General features: G+C 41.4%; 1 protein-coding gene across 3 annotated transcripts in view; it reads left to right on the forward strand.

Moving 5' to 3' along the window:
• DOCK4 (dedicator of cytokinesis 4) overlaps positions 1-22,510 on the forward strand; it is a 364,936-nt gene that overhangs the window by 145,888 nt on the left and 196,538 nt on the right. For all 3 annotated transcript variants that reach the window (XM_088797652.1, XM_088797651.1, XM_088797653.1), the window contains exons 2-5: positions 11,892-11,975; positions 13,965-14,005; positions 15,906-15,961; positions 19,807-19,903. In XM_088797652.1, the coding sequence (XP_088653778.1) occupies positions 11,892-11,975; positions 13,965-14,005; positions 15,906-15,961; positions 19,807-19,903 (278 nt within the window). The remainder of the gene's footprint in view (positions 1-11,891; positions 11,976-13,964; positions 14,006-15,905; positions 15,962-19,806; positions 19,904-22,510) is intronic.

A 22,510-nucleotide genomic window follows, 5' to 3' on the forward strand; every position in this document is an offset into this window, starting at 1 on the left:
ACCCATGTTTTTTGGAAGGACTCACAAAAAAAGGCAGATTTTATTTTTAACTGCATTCTCTGGTAGGCAGATCTGATACCCTGGAGTCACAGAATAGGTTGGCAGTGCACACACATTTAGTACACAAAAAGACTTTAAACCTCGATGATTGAAAAAACTTTCAAGAAATAAGAAGTATCTTATTTTTACTAATATCTCACTCAGCTCTAAGAACTAGAGTTAGAAGAGATGGCAGGGACATTTACTGATATTTACTTACTTGTTTGCTTATATTTTTGTATTTGAATTTTACAAGAAGTTGATAAATTCAGAATTTTAAAGTGTCTTATTTTGGAGTCTTAATGGCCTGAGGTCAGTTCTTTCATCCATTCATTTATATTTCCAAAGAGCTAAATTATTTATGTATATGCATTACTTTAAAACTTGAAGAATTCACTACATTTACCTGTATTCATTGCTGTTAGTGAAACTTAGGAATTTGTGAATGCTTTATAAGGCATACCTAACATTCGGCTGTTGCCAGAGGCTATCAAACAAAATACTGGTTTTTAAAACAATTGTAGTTATTAATAAAAGAAGAGACCGTCGTATCTTCATGAGTACATTTCATGTAGGTGTAATGTCCAGTGATGTTCAGCAATTGGGGCTCCCGATTCTTTCTGTTACATGGATTATCTTTCAATTCCCACATACCTGTGGAAGAATGCGTCCCACCTTCCATTTCATTTTTGTATGTGGAGGTTATTTGGGGGAGTTTGAGCTTATCTTCCAAATGATACAATTCTCTGTGTTGTTTGAGACTTTTTCCTCTCTCTAATCTTACTATCTTTGGACACTTGTTATTTTTCTCTGTGTTGACTGGAATTTTGAAGGGACTCGCTTTGTGTACGAGGCCCAACAGCGTGCACATCGTCAGATTTGCTTCATGAGCAGACTGCGTCGCCTCCAGTGATACTCAGAAAAATGAAAACAAATGCAAAATTGTCTCAAACGAAAGCGTTGCAATAGATGGATTGTTCCTAATTATCACATTGTGAAATAAGTGGCTGGTTTTGGCCCTAACACCAGACCTGTTGTCTGTCTGTTAGGATATTTTGGAAAACTTACCTAATTTGTTTGGCAGGTTTCCTTGGAGAGGGGGCAAAGTATAAATATTTACAAAGATTTTTAACTCTAGTCTAGCGCAGTGAGTTTTTTAATCTCTATGAAAAAAATGAAGTGTTTTGGCGGGGAGGGTAGTTTTAAAAAGTTTCTCCTAAACAGTGTAGCAATTTGCTACCAAAGAATCCAGATTTCCATTCTTGTGGACAACATCTGGGACCAATACTTAGCTGAAATTTACAGAGAGAAGAACAGGATGGGAAGTAACTCCATTAGTTTATAAAATCGGAAGTGGTGAAGAACAGAGGGCATGATCCCCAAGGGAACTTGGTGTCTTCTCAAAACCCTGAGGAAGGGTATGAAAGTTCATTTATAATTGATAAGTGACGAGTTGATAATGTCCATTTTTATTCTGGTTCCCTGATTTGCCCATTATAGTTTCATGAGTTTTGCCTTAACTTGTCATTAAAATCTCACAAACTAGCAACATTTGTTTTTCTAAATATCTTTTAATTTACAAATGGTCACTGAGGGGAAGCAGAAAGGCTTCATAGAGAATTTATAAAGTGGAAATAACAGGCTTAGATGAATTCCTTGGAAAGGAGAAGCCACATGAAGACCAGGTTTCCAAACGTCATGTGTCTGGTGATGTGATTATTCCCTTGTGGTCCTTCCAGTCCGAACACTGTGCTAGTCTGAAGAATGGCTGCACAGGACTCTGACCAGATCCCAGAAGACGTGGGTGTTCATTCCCTCAGCTCCCGTGGGTCAGGCAGCTACTGTGTCTGCCCTGGGGCTGGGGTGGGAGTGGGGTTGACGGAAGGAGATGAACCTCAGGCGACGGTGTTGCCCTAGGGAAAGGGGAATGCTAAGAGAGAACACGGTGTGTTCATAGTTATGCAGCCTGCACCTGGGTCTCAGCAGTGTGGATGGATCACCAGGTCATGGAATAGTTGGGGTGTGGTGGCCCGTTGTGGGGTTGGGGTTGTCTAGGAGACCAGGACGAGAAACGTAGTGTTTGGAAGGAGTTAGTTTCTGCCCGTTGTCTGTCCATGTTTGTCACTGTCTCCCCATGTCCCCCATATGATACCTCCTCTACGATAAATCCTTTTCCTCCCCTCATTTGGATTGCAGGTGAAATGCTCATTTTAGCTGCTTAATTGATTAAGTAGGCTATTATGTGGTCACTTGAGAATCCAATCATTGATTCTAAAGAACCAGCTTCATGAAATTGCCAAAATGTAAATCACTTGTAAGTTAGAGACTTGCTATAGTTTGTAGTCAGCCTTATTTTAAGTAAGATTTTACTAATCAATTCTAATGCAGTATACAACATAATTAATAACTCATGAGCTGTTGCAAACATCACTAAGGCCTAAGGCCTTGGTTAAAAATAAGCATTATTGTACAAAATTACTAGGAAGATGTATTAGTGAGGGTTCTCCACAGAAACAGAATGAATAGGATTGATATAATGTAATGTAATATAATATGTAAAATATAATATATAAATAATATAACAATATAATATATAATATACACCACATATCACATATCATATATTAGATATAATATGTAGGAGGAGGCAGAAGTCCCACGAAGCCAGCTGGAGAGCCAAGAAAGCCAGTGACGTAGTTCTGAGAACTGGAGGGCTGATGCTTCAAGGCAGCAGACTGATGTCTGAGCTCAAAGAGGCAGAGAGATCAAATTCCTTTATCATTTGGTTCTAGTCAGGCCCTCAATGGACTGGATGATGTCCACCCACATTGGGGAGCCCCGTCTGCTTTACTCAGTCCACTGATTCAAATTCTAAGCTCTTCTAGAAACTCCCTCACAGACACACCCAGAAATAATGTCTGATCTGGTCACCCTGTGACCCAGTCAACTTGGCACATGAAGGTAGCCTTCACAGAAGGTTAGATTCCTGCCATGAAATAAAAGAAATACACGATTTTACCATGATTTTCTTATCAGTCACCAATAAATGCAGAAAAGATAGAAGAGTTTAATTCAAAATCTTCGTTTGCTGTGATGAGTAGGTCATCTCAGGGTGTCTGTGGTAGTAGTGGTGTTAATTTTATGCTTTATGTTTAAGAAATCAAGACTAAAGTCAAGATATTATGCCCACTTCAAAAAAGACCCATTACAGGTTTTGGCTGAATTACAAGAATCCAGCTCGGTCTGGATAACCCAGTGAAAAAACATGAGTGTTAAATTTGCTAAGGTTGTAGGCAAGAATCATCAATGGATGCTATAAAATCTGATGCAGAACAATGGACTTCATAGTCTCAGAGTATCTGTCCACAAGATACTTGTTAATTACAGAGGGAAAACAGTAACTCAGTGGTGGAGAAACCACCTTCCCCAAGGGATCAAGGTTAACATCACCAGCAATGAGACACTTTGTCATCATGTGCCTCCTGATAAGATACACTGAGTAGGGCACATCATCACTGCTGTGGCGTTTTTGCCAAAATTGCATACCTGCATTTACCCATGAGGAAACATCAGACAAACCTGAGCAAGTCATTCTGCAAAAGAACAGGGCAGTGCTCTTAGAAGCATCAAGGTGAAGAAAGGTACAGACACCGTATTTGGGAAACTGTCACATGGGAGGTGACTGAGGAAATGTAACAGCTGAATGTCATGTAGAATCCTGGGTTGGATTCTTACCAGGAAAAGGACATTAGTTGGACAGTTGGTGGAATTTGTGTGCCATCAGTGGAATAGTTAATAGTATTGTATCAACAGTAACTTCCTGGTTTGGGTAAGTTTACTTATTTATTTCAGATCGTAACATTTGATGACGCTAACTTAAGGGTATATCAATTTTTATACTATTGTAAGTTTCTTATAAATCCAAAATTGTTTCAAAATTTACAGTTTAAACAATAGGCCATGGACTTAATTTTTTTCCCCCACACAAGAATAATAGAACTATAAGTGTGGCAGTTTTGTGTATATGTTTAAAAATCACCGAGGATACAAAATACAGATGCAGGAACTAAAAGAAACAGGAAACATTCTTTCTCATGGCTTAGGAATTCAGTGAAGCCGGTGTGAGGTGTTACCTTCACCATCATATTTCCAGTGCCTCCCACCTGGCACACAGACGGTGCGTACCTGAGTCAGCTGCACACACTTTAGCATCAGCCATATTTATTGAGTACCCACTAGTTGTTATATTGCGCGAGGTGTCAGAAGCGTAAAGGAGCCCTGAACCTGGAGACAATGAGAAATACCTGGTAGAGAGATGTCAGTGGGCAGAGTGGGACGGCGCTGGAGTCCGCCTTCCATGATGAGGACGCCTGAGCAGTTCTGAAGAACATGAGGTGGGGAAGGAGAGCAGGAAGCGGAATTCCAACGAGAGGGCAAAGTATTTGCAGCCTTTGCTTAGGCACAGATCAGAGGTTCAGTGTGACAGAGGAATGTGGTTTGTAAAGGAAGAGACTGGAAAAGTGTGCAGGAGCTACATTGTGAAAGAATTTTGGCCTTGGTTCCATTGAACTGTTCACTGGCTCCCCATTTTCTAGGGAGGTGGTATTTGAGCGGTTTTCCATGGCTCAAACCAGTCCAAACTAGTGTATGCTCCAACTTGGAAATTGGCTTAGTCCTCAGAGCAGGAGGAAGAGTGATAACTAGTGGGAACTGAGAGTTTGGTTCTCTTCCGATGGGAGTTCTGCAATTTGTCGGTGATATTCTAGCAGATGTCTTGAGACATCAACATCGGGAACGAAAGTCACAATTCAAATTGGATTTTTATTTGCATTTCTCGGATGATTAGTGATGTTGAACATTTTTTCATTATGTCTCTTGGCCATTTGTATGTCCTCTTTGCAGAAATGTCTATTCAGGTCCTCTGCCCGTTTTATGGTGATGGAAAGAGAACTGCTTCTGGGTGGTGAACACACCGTGTGATATATAGATGATGTATTCCAGAATTGTACACCTGAAACCTATGTAACTTTATTAACCATTGTCACCCCAATAAACTTTCATTAAAAAAGAAATTCAAATTGGAAAGAGAAAAGCCTATCGAGGAAAAAAATAGAAATATAGATGCTTCATTTTGTGGAGAAGATATGGCAGGACTGAATATTAGGTGGGAGAGAACATTGGAAGAGGCTGTAAGAACAAGCTGTCTCTCCTCCGATTGGGGCGGCCTGCGAGTTCCTCTGGTACAGGGTGGTGAAGGCGGAGACGGTTTAGCCCAGGTGGACCGGCGGCTTCAGTTCCGTGCTGTTTTGTCATTGTGTGTTTAGAACTTGGAGAGAGAAATCAGAAAAAAAAATGACATGCAAGGATATGACAGATTTTCCCCCCTCTTTCCTTATAGCAAAACACTAAAACAAACAAAAAGTCAGGAAACTTAGTCCTGTGTTTCAAAAATTCTCTTAAAAATATAATTCTAATAATAACCCTGTCTCTTTGGTAAAGGAAATGTATATGTACGTATTTTAACCAAACACTTGGTACTACTGTAGATTTAATGTTTGATTGTGAATGGTGTTCTACTGCAGAGTGAAAATTTTACAGTTGGATTGTAGGGAAAGCAATTATCGTTTCCTGTAACGTTATTCCACTTTGTGACATGGAGGTGTTACGCTGTAATTTTCCCCTCCCGACGCTGTTATCCCTCGGACAAATAACGCAGTATTGCACAGAGTGATTGTTAAAAGCTGCATCTCCTTCCTTTCCTATTTCTGCCTTAGAATTTTAGGAAAATCCCTCTTAGCTCTTTACTCTGTTACTTTCCTTAGTCTCATTTGCCAAAGATTTTTCTTTGTTGTTGTTTTATCATTTATAGCACCTGCATCAGCTTTCTCTTCCTCCACGTGGCTGAGGCAGGATTAAGTTCCACGGGTTAATAATGGTTTCCAAGAAGCTGTACTAAAACAACAGAGAAAGGGTGTTTGACTTACTGTTGTAAATGCAAACCTTATTTTGACCCATGAGAGATTCAGATCCAGCCTCCAAATTTTCAGCCAGCATTGGTGATGGAAAGTCACATCCCGTATTGACTTCCACGTATAGGCTTTCAAATCCAGTTCTCATGTACGTGTTTGGTCCTCATGGCATCTCTGAGGTAGGCCAGGCAGGTGATGTTATCCTGGCCTCGCAAATAGAGGGACCACATGGTTTAGAAGTAGTGGGGCTAAGCCCCTTGCTTCCGTCTCTGTCTGACATCGTCTTCCTTTCCCCAGTGCTGGGGCGCTTCTGACGTGACTGTTTAAACTGTCTCTTCCAGGCTGCTCTTCCTGGCTGGCAGTTGGCTAAAAGCCAAATCTTTTCTATTGCTCTGAGTTGTTTTTTGAAGGACTGGTAGGTAGATGCAATCATTAGTTCAACGTTTTTTTGACCTTTAGTTACTCTTGTAGCCACTTAGGAAAGAAAGTGCCTTGGCGTTTACAGCATTAAAACTAAGGTGAAGAGTATGTTTATGACTCGTTGAGGAATGTAACTGGGAATGTAACTGTCACTGCCACCGTGACACTGTGTTCAAATGCATCTTAATGTGGAATAATTATTTCCTCATGTTGTTATTTCCTTTTCTTGTTTGCCTCTTCCCTCGTCTTTTCCTCTGTCTCTAAAGTGGGAATAGAAACACATCAGAGAAGATTAGAATAACACATACAGAATTTAGCAAAACCCTTAACACAAAATAATAATCCAATAATGTTATTTGCCTTCACCCTTGAAAATAGAGCTGACAAGAAGTAAAATCTGTGTGGGTAAAGCTTGGAAGCTTTGTAGTGGGTTGGGATCTCCAGCTTATTAAAAACTGAGCAGCTGTGAGAAACGTCTGCAGGAAGCAGACTCTGAGATGCACGGGACTTGTAGGATGTGTCCCCGGGAGGCCCCTGGGTTCACACCTGTGGAAGGGAGGGGAGGGACGCAGGGCTGCATGGAGGGAGGAGGGAGACGCTGGCCTGCCATGCAGGACCGGTGACAGCCTGCGTCGCGTGAGCTGGGATGGCCGTTCAGAGCTGTACCAGGTTGTAGTGGGATGGCCTCGCCCTCATTCTCCCATGCGATCAGCCACAGGATGCCAGCCACCCTGGGAGGAGGGCACAGCCTTGGGCAGAGCAGTTTCTCCACTGAGGCAGCCTCAGGGGCGCCGGCCCTCGCAGCAGCTGGGTGAAGGCCGTCCATTTCTGAAGCAGGGCACGCTGCTGTCTCACAACTCACGTTTCACGCCCGGGTTCAAGCAGGAGGAAGGGCGGCAGCCCCGGGAGAACTGCCCTCTTAGTCCCCCGGGACGACAATAGCCTTTCGGGTGCCACGTGTAAGACGTCAGGAATGGATACGTCTGATTTCGTAGCTTCTGATCTTTCCAAGTCACTTAGGCCAGAGGCAGTCGTGTGACCTGTCTCAAGGCCCGGCCCCAGGAATGGAATCCCATTTGCACGTGTGCTGCAAAGTGTGTGAGGCGGCGCTCACGTGCACGGGAGGGCTGAGGATGAGAAGATAGAGCACAGACTTTGTTTTGCAGCGTCAGAGCGGGGCTCAGCAGTGACCACCCCTCCGCCCCTTGAATTGCTTTTTCACTCTTCCTGGACTGCCTGCCCCGTAGTCCTGCTGTCACACTGCCAGCCGGCAGGGTGTCCCTGGGGATTAGGAAAGACCACTTTGCTCTGCATTTTGTGGAGACGAAAGAGGGGTTTTGGGACAAAGGCACTTCTGTCCTGCTTGGTGATGACACCAACGGAAATCGCCAAGTGACTTTTATTGTCTTCCCTCAAGCTGTTTCCAGACACTCTACAAAAGGAAGTGCCTCTGATTAGACTGTTAACTTGGCTTTCCCTGGAGGAGGGCTTGGCACCTGTGCCAAGGAGGTGGGCCCTTTCCCGCCATTTCACAAAAGAAAGACCCTGAAAGGAATTTCATTCTTCTTAAACCCCTTCCCCTTTTCTCTCTTCCTTCCAGCTCTCATGCAGGCTCTTCACAAATTCTGCCTTTTGTCCCCTTTCCTCCCCATTTGTGGGTACCTCCTTCCGTAATACTCATAAAAGCTCAGAAACCTAAGTGTAGATACCTCTGCGACGAGCAAATGTGCAGTGTGAAGGGAACAGCACGTAGGAAAGGACCAGTCTGAAATGTCCTGTGCGGAGCAGAACCCTGTAGAATGTCCACGAGGTCAGTGCCTGTTTTATCAGTGCCTTTGGGCACCGGCATTCAGGAGTTTACAGCTGCTCACATAAAAATGTCCATTTGATTTCTGGTGCCGTCTGGGTTCATTTTTGTTACACAAGTGACATTTTTGTCTTCCAGAGGGTTCTGTGGGGTGGTCTCGGAACTTGAGAACGGTAGCATCACGTCCTGTGTGTAAGCAGTCAGCTCACAGGCGAGGTTTCAGACCACAACCTGTTCATGACTTGGAGATCCTTTTATCAGGAAGGCGAAGCTGAAACTCCGACTGTGAGAGATGAGTTTCCTTCCTTTGTGTCACAGGGGACAAGGCATTTTGTGTTCTTTTCCTGCATTATGTTCCATTCATCATAGATTGTCAGCCCATAAGGGGTAAGGGCAGCATTTGCCAGCTTTGAATTGAATTGTGGTGAGTAGATCATTGTAAACGGTACTGTGACGATGACGAAATGTGCATTTTGGAAAGACCTCTGTCCATGTGAATGAGAAATGGATAGAGAGGAAGCTGAGTATTTTGCCATAGAGCTGTGAGGAGCCTGCTGGAGAAGAGGTGGCAGCAAGGCCGGGGGTGGCGGGAGCGGAGAAGCTGACCAGAGGACGGCTGCAGGGCTGTCTCAGAGAGCATCCCGGGGCATGCTGATTGATGGGTCGGATATGAGGATGGGGGGTGCGGATGAGGGCTCCTGTGGGTGCCCTTTGGGTTTCTGGCTTGTAGTAGCTAGCAGTGCCGGCACTCAACAGAACTGGGACGAATGAAGGGGATCTGGTGTGGGGACACCCAAGGATGGTGTGAGCTAAATGCCAGCATGAAATGAGGGGCAACACTGAGCCTAATTAAACTGTTGTCTGTACTGCATGATGTATTTTATTTTCTTTAATATGAAAGAAATTGAACATAACAAAAGAAATATAAAAATGTTCCTGGTGTGACATACAAAAAACCCCCAAAACCCACATAAGCACAAACGTTGATGGAATTAAAGGTAACTCTGGTGGCATCGTGGATATTGTGGTAAGGAAGGACAACCGTGGGGACAGGGAGGCCTCCCAGAAGGCTTTGCAGTCACCCTGTTGCGAGATACAGAGCAATCCACCTAGGAATAACAGGATATGGCAGGGTGAACAGTAGAAGACTAGCATTTTAGACCCATGTTTTAGAGTGGGTGATTGGGAGAGAACGTTGCTTAGCTTTGGGTCAGGGGGAGGGAGAGAGAATGTGTTCCGGTGGAGGCGTGCTAGGTTTTCTAGGTGCTTAGACATCTAAATAGAGAGACACTGGTTGGAAGTTTGTTTCAGGTGCTCGGGTACACCTCAGGGGTACGCTCGGGGCACACATCTCTTCCCCAGAGACTGGGCAAGTCCTGTATCAGCTGGTGACTCTGGAAAGTCTTAGAACTCCCCAAATAGGGAGAATGGACTAAAAAAGCCACAGAAGAGAAAAGTACAGTTTACACCATTGGGGTATTTGTTAAGTAACTAGAATATACCAGACAATGTGTTCAACTGTTTCCGGTAGCTACCTTGTTTAATCCTCCACTACTTCTGGCGATTCCTTTGTTGTTACCCCTGTTACCCTGTTTGCCTGAAGACGTAATGGAGATTCGGAGAGGTTGCTGTCTTGACCAAAGTCACACAGCTAATAAGTGGTAAGATGTGGGTTCAAGCCTACGCCTCACATTATCAAGGTTGATGTTATTTTCCTACACCCCGGCCTTTACACTTCTGCATCTGTAGGGTAGAACCAGCACCAACGTTGAAGCAGACGGCTAAGGAAAGATATTCTAGAGAAGCAGGCTGGAGAGGTGAAAGAGGCGGTAGCAGATCCAAGAGAGGACAGACTTCTGCAAGGCCATATGAATGTGGTGACAGTGAGGGGACTAGTGACTTTCTTCGAGCCGTTTCAGAATGGGTTGTGTGGACTGAGGCAGGAGGGAGGGTGGAGAAGTGAAATCCACGAATGGTGCTGCTGTGGTCTAGGTGGTGGTGAGGGGTAGGAGAGAGCAGCCAGCTGTGGGGGCGGCACTCACGGCCGCCTTGGGAGTTAGGGATGTTCACGCGCAGGGGGGCTGCGTGTAGAGCCGGCGATGGGCGCCCAGGAGCTTTGAGCTCTAAGAAGCATCCACAGTGCGGTCCTGAACCACTGCGGCTGTGAGAGGTCACGGGTGCTTGATGAGTAGGTGGCCGTTCTGGGTGCAGGCGGGTTTTCCAGGCCTTTAAATTGTAATCAGTCTGCTGTGCGTTCAGTTGTTGATCCCTTGTAAGAAGAGGTCTCTGAAGGTTGTTGGAAGTAATCTGTGAGGATGGACAGACCCTTGGTTGTGTTTTGAGCGAACGTCTTCTAGCACATCCATGTGAGACCACATGGTATTTGTGATTATAGTTAGAAAATGCCATTATGCATTAGTGCCTGTCTAAAATGTCCTAACGTGGTTTGTGTAGTTATTCTCATCCGTCTCATAGACTTTGGCTTATGTTTTCTGTCCTGTGTTTTGATTTCTACCGTTAATTTGGTTTAGAGATCCTCAAAGAGCTTTCAGCTTCTCTAAAAGCCCATGACTTATTGGCTCCTTTTTATTTTTGAGAGATTCATTTGTTCCTTTAGGCTTTTAAAATGCATTCACGACAGTAGCAACCATTTATTGGGGGAACTGGGGTTGTGTCTAAATCTCACGCTCTGAAACAGAATTCTAAAGTCCATCTCCAAAATTTTGGTCTTTTAAAAATCAAGCAGTCATAGCACTGACTCATTTTCTTTGGATGTGAATTTCAAGTTGATTTCAGCATGTACGGTATTTTGACACACGTTTCTTCTCCCTTCATGTGTCGAGGTGCGTTTTTGTTCTTTCTCCACCCTTGTCTGCTTTATGACTCACTGTTGCTATTCCGGGGATCACTGTGCTTCATTAAAACAGCCCCCCCCCCCCCGGTTGCCTAGGGATGACTGACCTACACACACTCTCTTTCTGGAATTAACACCCTACTCCTGCCAAATGTTTCAGAAACCAATCAAGCGATAACCATAGATAGGTCTACATAGTGACCCCTCTCCCCACCCTTTCCAGATGGTATGAGAGCTCAGGTTTGTGGGGTTGGTCATGTGGCTGTGTGGGGTCCAACCACTCGTAAAGAAAATGTCACCACTGAAGACTGCTTGTATGCCACATGCTGGGATAGGTCCTGGGGACATAGTAGTGAACAAATAGACACAGTCCCTTCTCTTGAGGAGCTGACAGTCTAGGGAGAAGACATCTCCTTAAAACAACATAGCAGAGAGGGAAACCCAGCTTAATAACGAGTAAGAAATGTATTTGTCATTTATTACTGGCCATATATTCATTGAATAACTTCCCTAGGGTAGGCACCTGGGTGGGGAGTGAAGACAGCAGTGAACAACAAAGGCACAGTAATTTAGTAAATTCCACATTTTCGAAATTCATATTTAGAATACTTATTTGACCAAGATGTTGGCAAAGTATTTAAACTTAAAGATTGACTCTTCGAAAATATGTAAAATTAAGATATGACAGTAGATTCTGGCTATCAAAATGTACTTCCTTCTCACATTCATTTTTAATAGTAAGCAGTGTAACTGGCTGTAAGTGATAAGATTGTCTTCATATGTTCCGTATCATTTCTTACAGTTATTGCCAGTTTTCGAGGAACCGTCCCATTCGGCCTGTCGCTGGAAATTGGAGATACAGTTCAGATCCTGGAGAAGTGTGATGGTAAGTGGGCTGGTGACGACTGTCTGAGGTTGTAGAAACAAGCTCTTCAACATAGGACATTCATAAAGTTTGTAAATTCTGTCCATACTTCTGTTAATCTGGAATTTTTCTAGTAGTCACCAGTAGTGAACTATTTTTGACAAAACTTGTTTCTTGCATATTCAATGTTTGACTTATGGGAAAGCATCTTTTGGTATTTTTAAGCTGATGGTAGTTTTTTCTAATATTATTTCCTTATATTCACTAAATGCCAATATAGAAAGCAATTGAGACTACTGTGTTTGTGGGAGTACAGGACTCAGTGCCAAACTTGAAGGCCTTTCTTAGAATCTCGAGGGACTGGTAGATTCCCTAGGACAGGAGGTTCAGAGCAGAAAGGGCTTAGCCACGGTCAGTTGACCAGATGCCTCAGGGGAGGATTCCTGCCCAGGAGAACTCTGTTCTCGTCCTGCAACCTTCTCCTCCCCACAACCCCCCAAATTTGGACTGAAATCATTCGATGCATTTGGAATGTCAGTGGAATATATTATATGAAATTGTATGATTAGTATTAATTTGTGTAGCAGGTAACTCATTAAATCAAGTTACCTAATATGTTCTCAGATTGTTTCTATTCCTGTCCCACAAAGCACCGTCAAACTTTAGTCCTTAAAAAAAAGATCCCGGAGGAAATGACCAATCCTTTTTTTCCTTTTTTTTGGTTAATAGAATGAGCACATTTTAAAGTCCGTCAGTATATCCCAAAATATTCATTTTCCTCCCAACGTGTTACCTTTGTTAGGAATTTATAATATAACATTCTGTTATATCGTGGTTATTATTGATTAAATTGTGTTCCTCCAAAAGAAAATTATTACATTTAGTTAGAGCCTGGCATTAAGTGGTGGTGATACAGGGGCGTTTGTCCTGCCTACTGTAATTGGTACCTTTAAACATGTTTCCTATGTCATTGCCAGTGCATTTTGTCTATTTCTATTTTGTATGCAGGTAAATATAAAATCTGTTTTGATTTGGTTCATGAAATGGGCTTCATAGCTAATGGGAGCTGTTTTGCAATCTGAAAACCTTTCTGTCTAGTATAATGTGGCAGACCTCTCTACACCCTTTCTGCAATTCTGGAAGTTTGGTTTCTGTTAGCATAATTATTTAAGAAGGGATGTATTTCCTGGCTATGTCTTTAAGGAAGCTAATAAACTCTAAGATATAGAAATTTCTGATTCTCAATTCATTCTACTTTCTTCAGACTGACTTTCACACTGTTAGGCATGATATTTTATAGTCTATCCTTTTAAGAAAACTTAGGAACAAAAATATTTAAATATAAAGTTCAAGTATTTCTTTTTAAAAATTCAATTAGAAACAATTCAACTCAGTAGAACATTTGTTGCATGGTAAAACAATTTCTTGCCAATAAACAAAATGGTTTCTATACTTGAAACTATAAGTTGAAACTGATATATTTATAGGGGACTATATATTAACCCTGTGTGTGTGTGTGTGTGTGTGTGTGTGTGTGTGTGTGTGTGTGTGTATACTTGTTTTACATAAAAAGTATATGTTCCCTCTTACGGATGGTGCTATAAAATTTATTCAGAGTTGCTTGGAGGTTAGGTAACAGGCATTCTGCAGAATAAAAATGATGATGAGCTTGGTTGGCAGGAAATACATTGTGCTGATGGAAGGGTGCCCAATAATTCTCTCACTGATGAGACCTGGCTTCCCTCTTCTTATGCTGCCAGAATGACTCTAACCAAGATGGTGACCTGAAGGATGTGTACATTCACTGTATGACTCTTGGCCGAGCACTGTTCTTGGGGGTAGGGTCTGGGCTTCATAGTCAGGCAAAGAGAATTTGGAAATATATGGAATCTTGTGTAGATTCCTAAATTCCCTGAGACATAGCAAAGAACAGATTGATTTAGAATAATTTCTTTTCTTTATAATATCACAATGGTTTATCTAAATATGACTGTGATGATTTCTCCACAGGCTGGTACAGAGGATTTGCCTTAAAAAACCCAAACATCAAGGTAAGAAAATATTACTTCTATCCGTAAATATGGGATTTTAAAAAAGTTATTCTACTTTATCTCATTATACAATTGAAATTATAGTTGGAACTCTTAGTTGAAATGCCAATACAGATTTTCATAATTTTGGAAATTCCTTTGAACTTGGATTATAGTTAAGATATGCTACTCAAATAATAATCCTATACAGCTCTTGAAATTCGTACTGAGAAGACCTAATAAGCTCATTATATATAAACAAAATCTTTTTGAAGTGTTAGTTTCACAGAGGGTGAAATTAAAAATCAGGCAGGGGAAATACATATTCTAAAAGAAATATTAAATAGAGATATTTAATCTTTAAGTTTTCTGTGGTATCATTTTTAAAATATTGGTGTGGGGAAACAAATTTGTCTTAGCACACGTGAAGAGTCCGTTTGGGTTTGGGCAGCTGGAACCATGTTATAAAGTGCTTGTCTTTTGCCTTTCACTTGCCTGGTTTATGATTTTGACACTAATTCTTACTAATATCTTTGTTTTTCTACTTTATTCTAGTCTCCCAAGTTTTCACCCACATTTCCCACATTTGCTAATATTTTCTTATACGTCATGTTAATTTTTTGGTTGAATTCTGGCTTTATTAGGAGTGTAGATAGGAAATTGTATCATGTCTCATTCTCAAAGTATACTATAAAAAATCTAAACTCTTTTGCCTGACTTTCTGCCTTTTCTCCTTTTTCTGGATCATACAATGGTGGTCCCTCAGGCTCTCCTTTAGAATGACCTATAATAAATGAAATAAAGTGATTAAACAATGAGTATACAACTTTAATTTTTCAGTTGTATAAGGGCTAATACAACTTTAGCCCTCATTTAAAGTTATTTTTGGACATCTGCTAGACAAATGCAACTATAACTTGAGTATTTCATTATCCATTTACGACATGTTTTAGAAAAAATCTATTATGCCTTCTGTTATTTCTGTCACTCTTCTAATCTCAAATTCTGACTTTTTCTTATGTTAATCCTACCATATTGAGGCCAATTTAAATTTTGAGGAAAAAAAGTATTTTTTAACTTCTATGCCTACTTACTACTGTTGTATATACAGAATTTGCTTGTTAAATTTTATTTTATCATTGGATCCACAGTAGTGATAATGTATTCAAATGGCATGTATTTCCCTAAGTATTTAATTGAGTTTGCCATTTGATTATACATCAAAAATCATTCAGAGGATATTTTCATTTAACGGACAATAAAATTGATGCTCATTTGTGTGTGTGTGTGTGTGTTGTTTCTTTTAATTTCCCATTCAGAACAAAGGAACAATTTCCTTGTCTTGTCTTTTCCCCACAATAAAAAGCTGTAAGCCAGCATGGCTTCTTTTGTTTAATTTTTGTTCTATCAGAATGGCAGCCTGGTGATTAATTGCTGCTATGTTTTCATGAAAAATCTTCCGTAATATAATAATATACATGTTGTCTCCAAATTCCTTTAGTGTATACTTTTAAATACACACATGGGTGTTTCAGAGAGAAGAAAAAGAATAACCAAAAACAAACAAAAGCACAACCTTCTTTCAAAACTATGCGGTATTTAAAAAAACATTCAATATAACATGCTTTCTTTGAAGAATTCCTGATCGTTTTTAAAATTTCTGTTTTATAAACATATATTTTTGAGTGTGATTTGATTTTTTGATTATATGTAGAGAGTCTCTAAATTTGTAAACTAGCAAATAGTAGAGAATAAAAGGAATGACTCCAAGCTCTAATAATAGATTTTAGCCTAAAGAATTTGATAGAGTTGCTGGTTTTCCCTGTTCCTGGTATCGTTGCGGTTGTGATGGCTCAGTTGTGTGCATATGACTAGTGAACCCCCCTTAACAGCACCATAACCTTCTCATTTTCTCTTCCAGGGTATCTTTCCTTCCAGCTACGTTCACTTGAAAAATGCCTTTGTGAAGAACAAAGGGTAAGAAATGAGTTTTCTTAATAGTTGGAGGATTTTCATAGAACCATTGCTTATGTGGAAATTTGAAAGGCTTCGTTGTAATTGGCTTGAAAAATGAACTATGGAAGAGTGTGCCATTGTGAGTGCCGTTTGACAAAGATGGATCACACCAGGCAGCGGGAGGAGAAGGCCCACGTCTGCGTGCTGGGTGACGGCAGATCTGGGGCCTGGAGGCTTCCCGCTGTCCGCAGATCACGGCGTCAGCCTGACCTTGTGCAGAAGGAGTGGGTTCTTTTTGGTGTCTTGCTACCTGGGGAAGTGTGATAGTCAGGCCCATCGAATGCTGAGTCATGTCTCAAACTCCAGGAATTTCCCAGATTCACCACTGATTCTGAGCAGCTAAGTCTGACTGTCTTTCTAATTGGAGATAATACCACATCCTTGTGCAACCATTTCACAAAGCCTTTATTAGACTTCAGAGAGCATCATTTCTGTGAATTTTTGTTTTCCAGTTGAGCTCATTGACCACCTAGGATGTCTCATACATTTAAAAAGAATTTCCAGTCTGTTTTCCAGAAGCCTGGAAGCACCTGTGAGGGACACAGATCATTCAAATGCTATGTCACAGGATAAGCTGTGGGACTCATGTATTCAAGTGGGTGACACGAGCAGATCCGTACAAGTGGGCCATGGAGTGGGAATCAAACATCGGCTGCCACTGTCACAGGAATATGCGTTAGACCATTGAATATTGTTTTATGACAAAAGACAGAATACAGATTCAGCCATAGAAATTACATTTTCCCTCCCATAGCAGAACAATAGCCATTTATTTGAATTATGAAAGCACATTTTAAAGCAGAGTAAAAGCTACCTTCAAAAAAATTCCAAGGATGCTGTTCAAATCGATGAGTCTTGCATCCACTCTCTATAAATGCACGGTAATACATCTTTGTCAGTCAAATAACTTCCGGTTTCTGAGAGTCTGTGGTATAAATACTTTGAGTGTTCCCCATATGGATAAAACTTAGAGTCGAGGAGATCCGTACACTCTATGTCTTATCAGCTACTCTAAGCATTATTATCATCAGTAGTAGTGGTGGTGGTTACTACTTAAAACAGTTGTTTAAAAACATAGTAATTCTAATACTAGTAATTACCACTACTGCTCTTTTAATAAATATGTGTCCTTCAGAAATGTGCGTAGCTATAATCCACCGGAAGTGAGTCAAGCAGAGTGATTAGTCCTTTTGGAGTTCTCCCACCAGGCTCGGTTTGACACTATCCAGCGCTCCTCAAGTAACCCAGAGGACATTCCAGCCACAGACCTACTCTTTCTTCTGACCTTTCTGCCCTAGTGATCTAGGCTGGGTGCCGTGGAAACCCCAAGGTGTCCATCCGGTCCCTTCACGTGTCCACCTGGGCACACCTGTGCACCAGTCCTCTGCTGCTTTTGCCCCGAGCACAGGGCCTCCCAGCCCCCATCCTTCCCTCTGACCAAGGAAGTGAAAAGAGAGATGCCAGCAGAGCTGATGACTCACCCAGTGAAAGTCCCACCTCTCAAAGCGGATTGGGGTGGGGCATCGTTCTAATTTAAATAAGTACTTTCTTTTCGTTATTTGTTTTTGTCCTGGTTCATAATTGTTTCCTATCTGGCCCCCTTCCCTGAGCCCCAAGGAAGAGTAAATGTGGGTAAAGGTGACTCAAAATTTGGTTAAGTTCAAGGCTTGGTGTTGGGTTCTCCACCCGACACAGGGCATAGTGCAGCTTGTGCAATACAGTGGAACTTTGGGGGTAGACACAAAATTTATTTTCTAAACAAAAATTGTTGGACTTGAGGCCCTAGATTCTAAGACTGTTAACTGGAAGCAAAACTTCAGCCTGGAAACATTGGAGAACCAGTATTACTAGATGATTGCTTTCCTGACAGGAGCCTCTTGGGATTTTGACGTTACCTATCTTATTTTAAGTGGATTAGCAGCCTGATGGCCAATCAGGATGAACTAGCTGCAAAGTACGTCTCAGAATAACTGAATAAAATATAATTTCAGGGGCAACTACTTACGACAGTCGATTTTGATTTTCATATAATTAAGAGGAAACAGCTGCCTCCCCTAAAATGGCAATTTCGTGCTTCTTGAAAATGTACATTTTGGTTGAACAAACCCAAATCAACTTCCCACAGACTGAACCGCCTTTATGATCTTTCCTGGGTCTTCAGAGGGATGTCGGACCCACGGGGGTCCTTTAATTAAATTATGGTTTGTGAACAGTGAGGCCACTTCTTATTGTTTGATTCCTGCTGAGGTCATGTCACTTTTAAATGTTAAGTTGGTTGTGGGGTTTTCCTGGAAATTTGTTGTTCCCTCCTTGACCTTGCATCTGATCATTTTATAATCTCTGTCTTCAAATAGTCATCATTGAAATTGCAACAGCTGCTTCAGAAGCAAAATGCGCTACCATTTGAGAATGTCAGATGTAGGCTCGATAAAAGCTCCTGTATACGTCCCTGTTCATATATTGTTGTTTACTTTTATTCTAGTTTTACATCCCAGTTTTACATTTTCAGCTGCGTTTAAGCTCTAGAAAGAAGGAAAATAATTCACAGGGCAAGTATTTAGCAGCAGCATGAAATGAGAAGATGAGAGTCTCTTGGTGAAGAAATCAAGGCAAAACTTGAAGTTCCTATTCTTGCTGTCAAGATGTTACAAAAGACAGTTGCACGCTCTTTGGACATAATATTGGAAAGGAAGTGCAGACCAGTTATTAACCTCATGCTCAGAAGTAATTTTCTCATGATCGTCCGGTCCCCTGGTTCAGTGTCTAATATGCATATGCTGTTACCTTCTACACAGTAGATGTTATTCTTGAAAAGACGTACTCAAATGAAGACAATAATTCCCACCAATATAGTCAGTGGCGTTCTTCTGAGAAAGAGTAGTAATAGCCAGTTAACTGTTTTAACCGCCGTAAAAACTGAAAGAATTTGAAACAAGAAACTAGAGACGGAGAAAAGGTTATTATATATCAAAGGCAGGATATGGAGGACAAATGAAGTCTTCTGGTTTTTTCCCTCCTCACTCCTTATGTATCTTCTTAGGAGTAGGACCACCGTACATGCCTTACTCACTGTTAGTATGAATGTTTTCCAAGTATAATTTTTGATTTTTAGAGAAGAAATAGGAAGAATATATCACCCTATTCATAGAGAGGAACATTTTACAGTGAATGTTCAAATACTGGTGATGTCTTCAGCCTTTAATAAGGCCTACAATGTGTGATAGCATTACTAATCGTTAGTACGAGTTATTTTTCACAGCCCCGTGTACAAACACTAAAGATGAAGTGATAATGAAATGGAGTGACTGTTATCAGTACCTGGTGTCTAGTTATTCATTACACTGAGTTGGTTTGGATGTTTGCAGGCATCACATCCTGAGCATTGAACCAAGCCTGTCACTCCGTTTGAATTCTGTGGTTGTGGGGCTTGGAAAGCAAATGCATCTCCCAGTTTATGGAAACCTGTGACCTCATGTCACAGATGGGAGTTTTGGGGCTTGGAGAGGTTAAATGAGTAGCTGTTTCGTGGCCCATCCGTGGCTGGTGCAGAACTCTTCTGACACTGTTGCTTTTCCACCGTACTTCTCAAACTCCACCTGGAGCACGTGGCTGGTCACTTGGGGGATTGTACTGACATAACCCACGCAGCATTCCTCAGGCCGACTTCCAATGAGGTCCTGGTTACTGTCTGCGGAACCAACAATAGCCAGGAGGCTTCCTTTCTTAGTTTATCTTTTAGCATTTAAAAGAAAATGGTTGTCCATGATATTTGCATACATGCTTGGTTTTTCTTTTTAATTTCACAGACAATTTGAAATGGTTATTCCCACTGAAGACTCTGTTATCACGGAAATGACATCAACACTAAGAGACTGGGGTACCATGTGGAAACAACTCTATGTGGTAAGTCACTTTTTAATAGTCTAATTATTGGGGACAGGGAATTGTTCTAAGAAACAATTTTAAGAACAAGGCGAAGCATTCACTAATATTTGAGACGCTGCCCTAAGTCTCCAGCGCTCCTCTGGGAATCCCAGATATACTTCTGAAAAAGGCAATCTCCTTGTAAGCCCCGTGTCTGCGGAGCATGGGTTTCATAAATTCTTTTTCATGGCCATAGGAATAGAAGAGATCAATTTTCGGGCATCTAATAAAATAGGATGGTTTACATGGAGCTAGTGGTAAGCTTTCTGAAAATTTTTAACTTTCAGGGAGAGATAAACTAACTTATTTTCAATATAATTTTCGTGTTGGTGGCTATTTTATTTTAATTTTCTATAAATGTTCATGTATACTGAAAATGCTAGATTACTTCCCAGAATCAATGAGAATATTCTAAATATACAAGAAAAATGTTTCTTGACTAAAAAGGGGGGTCATGTTTGGAGGGTATGTATATAGGTACTTATTTACTTAAAACTAAATATATTTGTTGAGAGCCTACGATGGGGGAAGTACTCTGCCTATGTGTAGTATTTGATCTGATCCTTAGAACCACTGAAGAAAGTAATGACCGTGATTCTCCCCAGCTCGCCAATGAGGAAAATGAGGCAGAGTTGTTGGATAGTGGCTGAGCCAGGACTCAGCCCGAGTACCGTCTCTCTGAACCACTGCATCTGCAGAAATCTGGGAGTGGTGAAATTGGGGGAAGATGACACTGTTTCTTCTTGTATTTTCAAAGAACTGAATAGAACAGCTTAATCATTTGAAGGGATGCATTCAAAATCCAAAGGTGTCCTGATCCTGACAAGATGATTTGAAAAACCCGTCAAAGAGTTAGTCCAAATTAAGTGAGGGACATGGCCACAGAATGACAGTTTCTATTGTTTGTTAAATATGAAATACAATAGGATAGTGCACTCAGCAAGAGAAGGTTAGGAAGTCACTCATAGAAACCCTTTTGAATTTGGATTAATCTGGCCAGGCCCTGCTGGAGCCTGGTGGCTTTAGGACTCACTGGTGAGATCCACAGGACAGTCTGAGATGAAATGCCAGAGCCTAAGCTTCGCTGGGGTGAGGTAAACGCAAAGTCGAGATAACTGACCTCAAGGGGTCTGCGTTGGCACACGACAAAGGAAACGCAGGTCCCCTTTGAGATTAAAAAAAAAAAAAAAATGTTGGAAAGACTATAAAATCCAAGTATTATTTCACTTAAAATAACATTGTGCATGACACCAACATGGAAAATGAAACGATTTGAAATGTTCAAATCACTGCCTCCTGAATATCCAACAAAAGAGCTGCAAAAACAGTGACAGTGGATGTTTCACCATCAGTTGGGCTGTAGCACCAGCCTCTTCCTTTTATGTCGCTGCTTTTGGGGAACAAAGTCCAATTTCCTCTTGATTCTTGCCGTGTCTCACTATTTTTACCTGCTTTTGAGGTTCCGTGCCTCTATTTTGGGGACATAGTAGAATTGCCTTGAAACTCTCTGTTGCAGCTGCAGGAGGAACCTCCTCACCGCCTGGTCTCCTGAGAGATGGACACAGAGCGATTTAAGGGTTTCCCTGGATACTGGAACAAATACAAAGTTTTTTTTACTGGGAACAAATACAAAGTGTATATTTTGTATTTGGACATAAAAAATCTGGACATAGCAGATTTTTGACCTTGCGAATGAGGCTGATTTGGCCATGTTGGCCCTTTTGGGTTCTCTCTTCCAGATGGAAATGGTTTGTGGCAAGTGTGTTAGTTCAAGTTCATCACCCTTGACTGTATTGGGGTACTTGTCAGTGTTCTTTTGCAGTAGTTTCAAGGCTCCCAGCTTCTCCAATGGAAGATGTTTGATCAGGGCAATTACACCTTGTAAAGTGTAAGCTGTAAGTGCGATGTGCTTGGCAGAGGTAGAACATTTGTCATGGAAGCACATGGTAAATGCTTGAGAAATGCTAGGTGCTCGTTTTAAAAACACTGGTAAGAGCCTAAATAATGTTCTTTAAAATACCACTTAATAAAATATCAGTAGTAGAATCACAAAAAGTTTAGGAGAAATACAGCAGCCGTCTTTTACTGAGTACTTTCTGGGCAGCTCTTTGGTGGGGAGTTTTATCTCTGTTCCTGGGGGCTCTGCCAAGTAGTTCTTCTTCTCAAATCTCTTCAGAGACCATCTGTCCAGGGTCCCAGGCTCAGCAGTGAAGCCTGAGTCTAAACCTCATCTGTTGTTCCAAAACTTTTCCTGTTTTCATTTGGAGGCAACTGAAAACTTCCCCGTTCTCTGAAACACTGAAGTACTCACAGGCAACTTTTTGCTACCTTTCTGATTGATGATGGGAGCGTTCAGGTTTCATTTTACTTCAAGTGTTTAATATTGTCCCCTATGTTTTTTTCACTGAACATTAAACACAACACATTTGTTGTATTCAGAATAGTCTTTATAACTACCCAGTTTTTAAAATCCAGGTTTTAAAGAAGCACTATTGGACGACTAGCTATCAAAGCAGAGGTGTGTGGTTTCCAGGGGAAGGTTTTCTGGTCAGGGCTGTAGCGAGTAAGTGTTCCTACCACCGCTTT

This window comes from Rhinolophus sinicus, chromosome 4 (genome assembly GCF_057876585.1).
Source record: "Rhinolophus sinicus isolate RSI-liver-muscle chromosome 4, RSI-T2T, whole genome shotgun sequence".
NCBI lineage: Eukaryota > Metazoa > Chordata > Mammalia > Chiroptera > Rhinolophidae > Rhinolophus > Rhinolophus sinicus.